Source organism: Malania oleifera, chromosome 1 (genome assembly GCF_029873635.1).
Source record: "Malania oleifera isolate guangnan ecotype guangnan chromosome 1, ASM2987363v1, whole genome shotgun sequence".
Taxonomy (NCBI): domain Eukaryota; kingdom Viridiplantae; phylum Streptophyta; class Magnoliopsida; order Santalales; family Ximeniaceae; genus Malania; species Malania oleifera.
In genome coordinates this window covers 122694118-122707423 of record NC_080417.1, presented here as the reverse complement: position 1 = coordinate 122707423, position 13306 = coordinate 122694118, and the positions used below count along the sequence as shown (strand labels likewise).

Sequence of the window (13306 nt, the reverse complement as noted above, 5' to 3'; positions counted from 1 at the left end):
TCGATCCGGTGACTAACGGGACCGAAATCGAAGAGAGAGAAGGGGAGGAACTGTAGAGGAGAGAGAGAGAGAGAGAGAACTTTTTCCTAAATTTTCTATGTAAAAATCCGAGGTTTGGGCTATTTATACTATAAGTTTCATCGACGAGTCACGTCACCTCGTTGACGAGGTCAAGAGGTAATTCGTCAACAAACTCTCTCCTTCGTCGATGAAATTCAGAGTTGCCCAAAATCCCTCTCGGTATCTTCTCGTCGACGAAGCGCACCCTCGTCGACGAGCCCAAAGTGCAACGTAGTCGATGAATGCGAAGCGTTCGTCAACAAAGGCTGCTGCCTCCTTTTGTTGTTGTTTCCATTTTTTTCTCTCTCTATTATTTAAATACCATTATTTTTCGGATCATTACATTAGTTGCACCAATATCAATGATCCAAGGTGCATTAGAAGAGTTTCTTTCAGCTTTGTTGATGAATGAAGAGAATGTTGAAAATTAATAGCAGTGAAAATACTATGTTGAGGAGAAAGTAATATACCTGATTGGTTAAGGAATGTTTGAGAATTTTGCCGAGTACCTACTTGATGAACCATAGTAGGTTTAACTGAAGAATTGTGTGAATCAAGCATAGAGAGGAGCTGTTGACACCGCTCTTAAGTAAAAGGCAATGAGGATCCTTCAAGAATTTGTGCTTCCTGTGTAATGGTATAAAAAAATTACCATTAACAGGATTAATTCGAGACTTTGTAGACTTGTAACTAGGAGGATATCCATGAAGTTTATAGCATTTCTCCTTGGTATGCCCCATCATGCCACAATGGCTACACGTAGGTTTGGGTTTCGAAGAGGCCTTATATCTTGAATTGTTCTTCTGAAAATTTTGTTATTGAGTAGAAGAAACCAAAGTAATAGAATCAAGATTGGCAAATTTTCCATTAGGTTGAATACCACACTGTCTTTCTTCTTGCAAGATCAAAGAAAAAACTTTGTTCATATTAGGAAGTAACTCTATTAGCAAAATCTGAGATCGAACACTTGCATAAGTGTTAGTAAGTCCCATCATGAAACGCATCACATATTCTCGTTGCCGATATTCAAGAATAGCCTTCAAGACTTCACAATTACAATTTCTTGAATAACCATGAGGAGGCAAGGGCATGTAATTCATCAATTCATCCTAAAGAGTCTTCAAATGAGTGAAGTATGCACTTACAGAGAGATCATCTTGCACCAGATTTCCAATTTCATTTTGAATTTGAAAAATTCGTGGTGCATTAGTTTGCAGGTAAGGTTGCTGAAAATCTCACCAAAGTTCTTTTGCAGTATTAATATAGATACAACTTGTTGCTATCTCTTTTGATACATAATTGAGTAACCATAAGAAGACCATATCATTACACTGTAACCAAGCATTATGTGCTAGGTTTGAAACATTAGATGGCAAGGTAAGACTTCCATCAATGAAACCAAGCTTATTCTTCGATCGTAGAGAAATTCGCATTGATCGACACCAAGCATGCATGATAATTTTCTCCAATTAAAGGTTGTGTAACTAGCTGAATGTCAAGATTATCAGCATTGTTGAGATGATAAGGACTTGAAGAATCATCTGCAGGATTGACAGAAGAGGTAGAGGAAGAGGACTCCATTAATGATAATCAAGTTACCTTCCTTCAAGTTACAAAAAACTCCTGAGATCTTCAATTGAGGAGGCTAGCTTCAATCACCAGAACTCATCACTCCATCTTGATTCACCAGCTTGTGTAAAATAGATTGGAAGAGCAACAATTGATCTCAAAATGCTCTGATACCATTTGGAAAAATAAACTGAGATCAATCATGTAAAGGGAAAAGAAAGAAGCTACAAGAAAAGAGAAATATACTCTGCATTCTTGATAAAATTTAGTATTGTACAAACAACTAAAAACTAAGCTTATATATACAAGGAATAAAATGAAATAACTTTTTAACTAACAAGCTAACTTCATAACCAACTAACTAATATAGCTAAATTCACATATCAATAACATCAGCTAGTAGTTCCTTTGATGTAGGATTGAAGGCAACCATTTCAATTTTAAGATTGTAGAAAATAAAGATGTAGTAAGACGATAATCAAATTAAACTAGTAAAAACATTTTAGTAGTATAGTTTAGGAGTGAAAGGAATATTGTCCTTATAACTAATTTCGTGCCTATAGAGAAAGATTCTTAATGCAAATAATTTTCTCTAGGATTACTCAGGTTGGTTTGGGTTTGTGTGTACACATAGACAGCAAAACTTTAGGAGAGCTATATATTCAATTACCCAACTTAGATAAAAGGAAAGACTAGTTTTACAAATAGAAAAACAAGCTAGTAAATAGAAAAAAAAAATATAGGCTACTAGAACTAGATGATAGGAGGGATGAAGAATGTAAGAAAATAACAGAGATGATAGCTAATTGTGTATAGAAAAGGGCTAGAGCTAGCGTATTTAGGGTGCATAGAGGAGTAATTTTCGACCCTAGTTATTGCACGAGATAATGGTATTTGACTATTCATATACCACCATTTAACACCTAGCTGTTGCAGGACATTAAAATGAGAAAAAATTGCTGAAATAACACCAAGAAACTATTGCCTTTAACCAAAAAAATAAGTAAGAAAAAATTTGTCTAACTTTGAAACATCTTCAACAGTATATTTATCAACTTAGATTCATGTCATAAAAAATCAAGCATCATGTATTAAAAAAAAGTTGGTACATATTATATGATTAACCAAAATAATGAATGTTAATATGGTCCTAAAATTTCAACCATTATATGTCATAGCCATAATATCATTTTTATTTTATTAATGTCTATATTTTAATTTTATTTTTTAATAACCCAAAAACTCCAGCCACCATCGCGCCACTTTGTGACTCATTGGTGCGGCACCAAACCCGGGGGTTGAAGTTGTCACTGCCCGCCCATTGACGCACCCCTAGTAATTCACTGGGGGTAAACTCCCAAGGGGGAATCAAATCCATGACCTTGAGATCATTAAAGTCACAAGTCGCTCTTACCACTTGAGCCAACTGAGTTGGACTTTATTAACTGGGGCAATTTTCTCCATAATTATATCTTGTAAGAATCAATCATCCATAGGAAATGTGAATTACTATTGCGTCAGATTTCAGCCTAAACAAAATGTGAGAAAGATGTCATGTGGATAACACATTTAAAAAAAAACTTTAAAGATGTGGCAAGCTAAAAATCCCCAAATATTTAATATATTTCCCAATAAGCTAAAGATAAATTTTGAGATGCATAGTATAAACTTGTACTCATATATAAATGATTTTGTAAGTACTAAAAGGAATGTGGACCTGATCTTAAATGTTTTGTTTCTTTTTATTTAAATATGGATACGAAGCAAACTTTTGACTTAATTTCATTTATGTGAGTATTAAATTGTTATTATTATTATTATTATTATTATTATTATTATTATTATTTATTCATCTATCACCAATTTGAATGGATTTTAAAATGGAGTGAAATGTATTTAGCCATTTGCACATTAACATTATCAATATATTGGTTGTTCTTTCTTAATTAGGGCAACTTTACAGTTTGTACATCCTCTATTTTTTATTGTCTCGTACTCAATAAAATCTTTACCATTCAAAAAAATAATTATAGGTACAAATTCCAACATTAGTTCCAAAGAAATTACATAAAATTTCATCCAAATCTACACAAATTCAAATCCATACTCCCAAAGATTACATAAGAATCAGTTGGATATTAAGAAGGGAATTCACCATGCCATACACATCATTAGTCATTAGATAATGGTACCAATTAATTAATATTAAACGTGCCATCAAAATGATATGTCAAATTAAGAGCGGTTGATTAATTCAAGAATCCTGTAATCGTGCATTACATATTAATGAATGAATGAAAGTTGTCCCAACGGATGGCTCAAGTCAATATAGGTAGGCTGCAAGATCCTTTGAGAATAACAAGTCTTGAATTTGATTTTACTCGAAAATTTATTAAAAAGTGCTATGGGACTGATTACGTTCTCCTTTGTTTGGAGGCTGTCTAGGTTTAAATTCAGAGTGATGTAAAAAAATAGTACTACTAGGTTTTTGTTTTTTTTTTTACAGGGAAGGGGAGGAAGAGGGAAGGGAAATTATTAGGTACATGTGGTCGTGGGAAATGGGGTGTTTTGGTAAGGATACTAGATAGACTAGCTATGGAAGGTAAATTAAGATGGATTAATGCTGCATATTTTTCTCATTTATTAGGGTTTTAATTAAGATAATAATCTTGTTTTCTTTTTCAAAACTACAGCTTTGATGCACACTCGTATCTTGTTTCAATAATGACCCCTGGTTTTGTTTTATTTTTTTTGTTTTTGAAATATTAATAAGAAATTATGGGTGTTTTACTAGGAGATAAGAATTGTGCAATTGTTCTATTAACGTAGGATTAGAGAGAGAGAGAGAGAGAGAGAGAGAGAGAGAGAGAGAGAGAGAGAGGGTTAATTAGTTTTGGAAGTTCCCAAAAAAGGGGGTCAAGAAATGCGGAGAATTATCTAAAATTTACTAAATCCGATCCCATGCACCCTCCCTCCTCTCTTTCTCTCTATAAATACCACCTACATTCTCACTCCCATTTTCTCATCTTCTCTCTCTCTCTCTCTCTCTCTCTCTCTCTCTCTCTCTCTGCGGGTGTGTAGTTTTAGAATTTAACAATGGGGGGGAAGGGTTTATGGGGCGTGGTGAGTGTGGTGTTGTGGTACATTAGCGTGATACTGACGAAGATGAACGGAGCAGAAGGATCCCACAAAGTGTACCCCCAGTTCCAATCTCTGTCCGCAGCAGAAAACTCCGGCGCCGGTGTCCTGCAACTCCACCGCACCGGCTTTCACTTTCAGCCCCCTAAACACTGGATCAACGGTATCACCTTCTCCTTCATTACCATTTTAAATAACTCTCCTTCTCTGTGCGTGTTCCGTATAAGAGAGAGAGAGAGAGAGAGAGAGAGAGAGAGAGAGAGAGAGAGAGAGAGTGAGAGAGAGTTTCTCTAGGACTCTAGGGTTTCCATTTTCTTTTTCTTAATGTATTTTTTTTTTTTGGCTTTTGGGCCTTTGAGATATCAGTCATCATGGACGTGAACTGAAGTTGTGTTTTACGTAGTGCAGAGGAGAACAGGGCAAAAGAAATAGGGGGAAAATTTTTAATTTATTTTTATCTACTGGGGGAGGGGGGTGGAGAGAAGAAGGGTATGAAGGAATGAAGGAGCTTTCAGGAGGGAGGATGGGCCCCCCATGTGGGTGGATTCTAAGCCTTCCCTTTTAAGGGACTGTACAATTCACAAAATTAGGGTTCTTTCTGATTGACTATTGCTGAACTTGATCCTTCCAAATATGGCAGAATGATAAGAAAAATAAACATTATTAATGTGATTCACAAAATTAGGGTTCTTTCTGATTGACTGTTGCTGAACTTGATCCTTCCAAATATGGCAGAATGATAAGAAAAATAAACATTATTAATGTAATTCACGGCCTAGTTACCTTCAGGTGGTGGGCTTCAATTTATATATATATATATATATCCTAGTAATGGGCATGCTCCACGACTCTATTTTTTTAAAAAAATTATAAAAAAATAATAACAAAAAAAATTAAAAAAGATAAGTTAATATTTGGGGAGGTCTTAGATTTCCATTTATGTGGATTTAGATCAAATATAATGTAAAATTATATTAAATTTTGTTAAATCATCTACTCAAATCTACATCAAATTATGTGGGCATTTTAAGATAGTTGTGGGTAGTTATAAGAGTATTTCGAAATAATTATGAATAGCTATAAGGATAATTTAAGCATATTTCGGAATATATATATATATATATATATATATGTATATATAATATTGAAGATTTGGATTCTAATTTCAAAGGGGATAGCCCTATTTATTATTTTTGATCTCCCTATTTATCATTATATTTTCTCTTAAGTTTTTTTTTTTTTTTTGTATTCTTGACTAGACTACAAGCCGGATGAAGGGTTTTGTTTGAGTAATTAAGAAGATTTACTTTTTGTTATACTTCATTTCTAGATCAAGTATTATTACAAATAAAAGATTATTTGAATATAGTTAACAATTAAGGAAAAATGTATAAATATGTGGAATAATTATTTTTTACATTTTATCCAAAGAGTAATAATAAAAGAAAAGTTAATAACATAATTATTTTTTAATTAGTAAATTAAATTGCAATTAATAGCCATTGATTATTATGAATGAACTACATTTTTCTCAATTTTATTAAACTAAAAAACCATTTTTTTTTTCAAAATATGTAATTAGTGCCCGAAAAATATGCTTATCTTATACTTGGAAGGGATCTTAAATTTAAATTATAAAGATTTAAAAAATATATAATAAATTTGATATTTATTTTAAATTTAATGGGGGGCATGTGATGCAATTATCTCCCTGCATGCACTAGTTTTGACTGCATATCCCATTTGAGATGATATATCTTTCACTTCACTGTTCTTCTGTGAAATCTTCTGTCTTATCTCATCACCCTTTCTGCCCATTTTACTTTGCCTGCAGGAATTAAAATTGCATCTCTCTCTCTCTCTCTCTCTCTCTCTCTCTCTCTCTCTCTCTCTCTCATATAACCAAATATAAATGATTTTTCTTCTTTCATTTTCTTAATATTTTCAAACTTCAAAAAGGCTCTAATAAAAATTTTTAGGTACCCTCCTGAAATTTGCATAAAAGACAAACCTCCCCTTATATTTTACAAAAATATATTTATGAGAAAGTTTTTGTTTTTGTGACAAATCTTATTAGAGATATGTGACAATTTTGAAATCTCAAAAAAATTTAATAAAAATTTTAAAACCTTGAGAAAGATTTCTAGTCTTTGAGTCAAACCTCAGAGGAAGTCTTTTACCCTTCATTAACAAATTAAATAGTAAAATTTTTAACTAGTCTTCAATTAAGCTTATTTTAAGCTCAATTAACAAATAATAAAAAATTTAAATAGAACTAAATTGACTTCATTTAAATGAGTCAAACATGAATAATAAATGCTTGTTTAATTAATCATTCAAAATTAATTCAATTTTATAACTCAAGAGTCAAATGACTCAAATATAAACATTTTGAAATTCGGTTCAAATTACAATCCTGTGAATAAAGCATGGCAGGCTTATTAAATAATTAAATAAATTCTCATTTTCAAATTTTTAACTATTTTCTTCTACTGCACTAATATTATCTACCTTCTTTTTTTTTTTTGGTCCTTCTCTATTGCTCTATCTGCAATGGCATGGGAACTGAAAATCAACACAGACCCAAATGGTGAGTCTCTGCAAAGAACTTTCCCTTTTTTTTTTTCCCATAATAGAAAATTTGTCCTTAATTTTAATTAATCTTTCTTTTTCCATTATTCTATTTTTCTTTCAAACCAAACAGGACCAATGTACTACAATGGAATTTATCATCTCTTCTACCAGTACAACCCGAAGGGAGCTGTGTGGGGTAACATCGTTTGGGCTCACTCCATCTCTAAGGACCTCGTCAACTGGGTCGCCCTTGACCCGGCAATCTACCCGTCCAAGCCCTTTGATATAAATGGGTGTTGGTCCGGATCTGCCACCATCCTCCCGGGCAACAAACCCGTCATCCTCTACACCGGACTCGACCCCCAGAACAGGCAGGTTCAGAACTACGCCGTACCAGCTAACCTATCTGACCCGTATCTCCGTGAATGGATCAAACCCGACAACAACCCCCTCGTGGTTCCCACTCCAGACATGAACTCGAGCGCGTTTCGTGACCCGACCACAGGCTGGATCGGGCCAGACGGGCACTGGAGAATGGTTGTCGGCAGCCGGAGGAAGCATCGGGGAATGGCCTACTTGTACCGGAGTAGAGATTTCTTGAATTGGGTCAAGGCGAAGCACCCGCTCCACTCTGCTCCGAAAACCGGAATGTGGGAATGCCCGGATTTTTATCCGGTTGCGGTCCACGGGCGGCACGGTTTGGACACATCGGTGATGGGAGAACACGTGAAGCATGTGATGAAGGTGAGCCTGGATCTGACTCGATTCGAGTACTACACGGTGGGTAAGTACTATTTGGATCGGGATCGGTACGTGCCCGACAACACATCGGAAGACGGGTGGGGCGGGTTGAGGTACGACTACGGGAATTACTATGCTTCCAAGACGTTCTTCGATGCGGGGAAGCACAGGCGGATCCTGTGGGGGTGGGCAAACGAGTCAGATACCCCCAAAAACGACATCGCAAAAGGGTGGGCTGGGATCCAAACTATTCCCAGGAGCGTGTGGCTTGACAGCAGCAAAAAGCAGTTGGTCCAGTGGCCCATTGACGAGTTGAACACTCTCAGAGGCAAGAGCGTTGAAGTGAACCATCGAAACCTCCACAAGGGAGATTTTATTGAAGTCAAAGGGATCACAGCTGCCCAGGTTCGGTTACCACATTACTATTTTAAAAATCTTTGAAGAAGGATAGAGAAATTCAAAAAAAAAAAATTAAAATTTTTTTTAAAAAGGGTATGAGAAATTTAGCTCAATTAATTTTTTACGAGATTGAACTTGTATTTAAATATATGGTTACCAGTATTTCAGAAAAGCACTTGCTTTAACGCAGTCATAATGTGTTCTTGAAAATTTTAAAATGCCCATAAGGTAAAATTTTGAGACACGGAAATAGCTGTTCAATTTAATATCCAATCGGGTTTTCTCCTTCCATTTTATCTTTTTTTGGTTTTTTGGACTGCAGGCTGATGTTGAGGTGACATTCACAATTCCAAGTTTGGAGAAAGCAGAGAAGTTCGACCCGAGTTGGGTGAATGCACAGGACCTGTGTGGGCAGAAGGGGTCGACAGTGCAGGGAGGGATTGGGCCATTTGGGCTGCTCACCTTGGCTTCAGAGCACCTGGAAGAGTACACTCCTGTGTTCTTTAGGGTTTTCAAAGCTGAGAACGACAAACATGTGGTCCTCATGTGCTCTGACGCCAGAAGGTTAATTTGCCTACACTGTTCACAGCTAGGTTTATAATTTTCATTATAGAGTTTTCAATAATGAATGGTTAATCCTTTAATTTGTTTTTTCTATGGAACAGTTCTTCATTGAAGGAAGGACTGTACAGGCCAGCATTTGCAGGCTTCGTGGACGTAGATTTATCCCATGGAAAGCTCTCTCTTAGGAGTTTGGTACTTAATTTTTCAATGCTCTTTTCTTTGATACGTACGCGAAGCTGATTAACATTATATATATACATGATAGTTAAATTTTAATGTGAGGCATGAATAATATTAATATTGCAGATTGATCATTCGGTGGTGGAAAGCTTTGGGGCGGGAGGGAAGACGTGCATCACGTCTAGGGTTTATCCAACCCTTGCAGTGTTTGAGAAGGCTCATTTGTTTGCATTCAACAATGGGGCGGAGGCTGTCACTGTTGATAAGCTGACGGCGTGGAGCATGAAGAGTCCTGAGATGAACAAAGTCCATATAGCAGACTGATCCAGTTTCATGTTCCAATATGAATATTGATGGAGAGGAGTGTGATATTAATTTATTTATTTATATTCTCAGCTAAAATAGATTAGGCAAGGGGTTTAATTAATCTTTTTGCTTTAATTTGTGGGGAGATGTTTATTAATTAGTACCTTTGTGTGTGCAAATAATGAAAACTTTTCATGCGTAATAAGAACGCTATATGTTGTTTTTCTATATATATAACACATTTTTATTATAAAAAAGATGAGTAAAAGCTTAGATTTATATCTTTTGTGTAGCATAATCTCAAATTGGGTGTATATCACTATTAAGAGAAGATCCTCGGGATGAGTTATATTTCAGCATTATGAGGTATTTTTAATGCATGGGTCAATAGTATTTTATCGAAGTTATCTAAGTAGAAAGTTGAAACTATTAGATACTGACATGTGGTGGATCCTATGGATAAGCGAGAGTTCCCATAGAAGTGCGGCAATACTCTAAAAATGACATTAGAGATTAAATAGGAAATCTTATTATTGTTCCACGTGTTTTTTACAGTGATGCATATAAAGGAAGAGTCGGATGAAAAAGTTTATAATAATGCAGTATCAAAATTAAAAGACTCTATTTTGCTAAGTATTTTATTTGAGAAAAAAAAATTCATTTTCGGGTGTATTTCCTCTTTCGACCAAACACTATTAAAAAAAAAATGTATCATATTATTTTTTAAAAAAAAATATTAAAAATATGTATAAATTTAAATTACTATATATATATATATACATATAAAGTCACAAATGGCCTAAAAGTCGGCACAAATTGGGATACAAGCATATGGGAAAATATGAAAGTGGGGATTTGTCAATAAACAATCAAAGAAATGACCACCACCAGACAGAAAAGAATGATGCTAAAATGTTGAGGCACTCCACCCCAAAAGCAGGGGAGGCTAGGGTGGTATACCCTTATCTATCTAGGGCTTGGCTAAGGCCTAAGGGACTGAAATTTGAAAACATGTGTGTGAAAAGATGAATTTATAATTTTTTTAAAAAAATTAATATATTTTTATATAATATTTTATTTAAATCCATACAATTTAAATTTAAGGTTCTAACTGAATGTTCCTAAATATATGATAAAAAGTATTATAGAAAAATTAAGGAGGGTTGGAAAATCAATCAAGCACTTTTTTTTTTAATAATCTGGGGACTTAAGCCACTGTTGCGCCACTTTGGACACTATGATGCGACACCAAACTCGAGGGAGGTGAAATTCGCCCGCCCATTGACGCACCCTTGGTAATTCACCGAGATAAACTCTCAAGGGAAAATCAAACCCATGACCTTGGGGTCACGAAAGTCACAACTCGCCCTTACTGCTTGAGCCAACTCGATTGGGCAAATCAATCAATTAAGCACTTTTAGAAGGAAGATAGTGTCATAAGAGAAAATAACAAGTATTAAATTTATCTATTTTGTAGGAAAGATTATAGAGAAGGATTCATATACAAGAAATGGTTTTTACACCAAGGATTAATTTAAATTTACAATTACTAAATATTACATTAATTAATACTTTAAACCGACATGCATAAGTGAGAGGTTTACATGCTTTAGTGTAAGTCACGCCATTATGAAGGTTTAAACAATAATATAACATCTTGTCTATAGATTTCAAAACTTACATGCGTGGAGAAATTGTTTCTCATAAATATTTCTTAGGAGAATATATATATTTTTGACCAAATAAGCGTCTTTCAAGAAAAAAAAATATTTATCGAGTCTAAATTAAATTATTGATACAATTTGGATTTTCTTCATAAAGGGAATTTTTGAAAATATCATATAACTAACTTCATTTTGGAGTTGTGTGATGTTAACTTCATGCTATTTATTAGTTCTAACCCTTTTGAAATTTATGTTTCTGGTTAGTGTTATTGCTGACTATCACTGCAACTTACTCTTTGTCCTCCCTTTCCCATATTCCCCCTTTCACTCACATACAATCAACATCCTCCCATCTACTATTTTCACTTGCTTCTTTCCTTCATCGTGATCTCTCTGTGCATATCATCGATCAAGGAGCTCAATGTGAGACAACTCCCCTTTCTTACACTAAAGAGATGACAAGTGAGTGAAGAGGAGTGGATAAGTGCATACATATCAAGTTCATGTTGGCAAGCGACAAAAGTCTACCATGAGGAGTAGCATTTTTTTTTTCCCTTTTTGCACATATTAGCATAAGGCTATTGAGAAAAAAAAAAAAAAGGAATGATCAATATCTTTTAGTTGTATCTGTAGTAGTCATCATTGTGGATATCAAAGCCTTATAAGTGTAATTTTAGATGTATTTCTACTCCACATAAATGTATTAGTTACCATGTTAACTTGGAATGACCATTTTCAACTTTGATTATTAGATATTTGGTTAGAAAAAGTGTGAGAATGTTATGATTTTTAGTCCTTGTGTTATTCTATTGTCGTGTTGAGAATTATACTTGTTAGTTCTTCATCATGTTGAAAATTTTGAATGGATGATGGGCCACTTATATGCATGGTTGAGCCTATTAAGTTGATGGTGATGGGTGGAGAGGGACTATAACGACCTGCTTAATTAATTGAAATTTTTTTTTTTAAAACACTGTAACAATTAACATACTCTGATACTATAATATTATCCTAAGCAGCAAGAAGCAGAATCATATAAACATATCCATAACCATTATATACAATACCAGAGTTCTAAAATGTTTTCCAATATTTACAAATATAATTGTATTCCCAAAATATCCTCAATTGGTGAGGGCTATACAAAAACGCTCCCAAAAATGATACTCACTCTCTGATAAGGCAGTACAGACGTCCCTCTATTTGCGAGCTTGATCTGCTCGCTTACCTGTATCACCTAAAAAATGTTTCAACACTGGGATGAGTCAACGCTCAGTAAGAAGAAATATGTTATTACTAGTGTGTGGTAAATGAGCTACTATATATCATGAAATCTGTTTTCATATAAACATGAATAACTGAATGCAAAAGTACAGTGTAAATAATAAAATACACCACCCCTTTCCATGTTGCTTAACATAGCAGTATTATAGGTTATAATTCAAAATACTTCTAGTGTACATACGTAGAGTCCCTGTTTCAGTAAATCTGTACGTATGTAATAGTAACTAAAATTGTTCCCTGTGGCTATCTGTGTCATGACATGCCCCCTCATGACAAGGTTGTGCGGCCTGTAGGGTGGATTTACCCTGGCTGGCCAACCAAGAATAAATCACTGAACTCCTTCAGTCGACCTGCCCACCTCAACCCATATCTGGATGGGGAGCCTAACCTCTTCAAGGGCCTAAGTGGTCAACCTTACCACATATTATCTAAATAGGTGGTTGCACTCATAAAGTAACATAGTATCTGTAGCAACGGTACCATGCTCTGTAGCTGTAAGTCCAACAGGGTCTGATATCATATAATATATTTCTATACATATCTATCTGATTTACCATGATTCTGAAGTACTGAAATAACCATGATGCTTCATAAACTGTAACTGTATTTTATACATAATACTAAGAATTGTATAATCATAACTCTGTCATTTTGATAATCATAATACTGAAACTGCATAATCATAATACTGATATTCGTGTAATCATGGTACTAAGATTCATAAAATCATGGTACTGAAATATCGTAAAAATCAGAATACTGAAATATTGTAAAATATACATTCGTACTATATTCATAATCAAAAGCCACACGATATTGTAATACAT

General features: G+C 34.5%; 1 protein-coding gene across 1 annotated transcript; it reads left to right on the top strand.

Moving 5' to 3' along the window:
• Window positions 1-7461: 7461 nt before the first annotated feature.
• Window positions 7462-9743, top strand: LOC131162891 (beta-fructofuranosidase, insoluble isoenzyme 1-like). Its single transcript, XM_058119503.1, has 4 exons — window positions 7462-8487; window positions 8804-9045; window positions 9147-9237; window positions 9352-9743. The coding sequence occupies exons 1-4, from the start codon at window positions 7477-7479 to the stop codon at window positions 9547-9549; spliced, it is 1542 nt and encodes a 513-aa protein (XP_057975486.1). The 5' UTR covers window positions 7462-7476; the 3' UTR covers window positions 9550-9743.
• Window positions 9744-13306: the final 3563 nt, after the last annotated feature.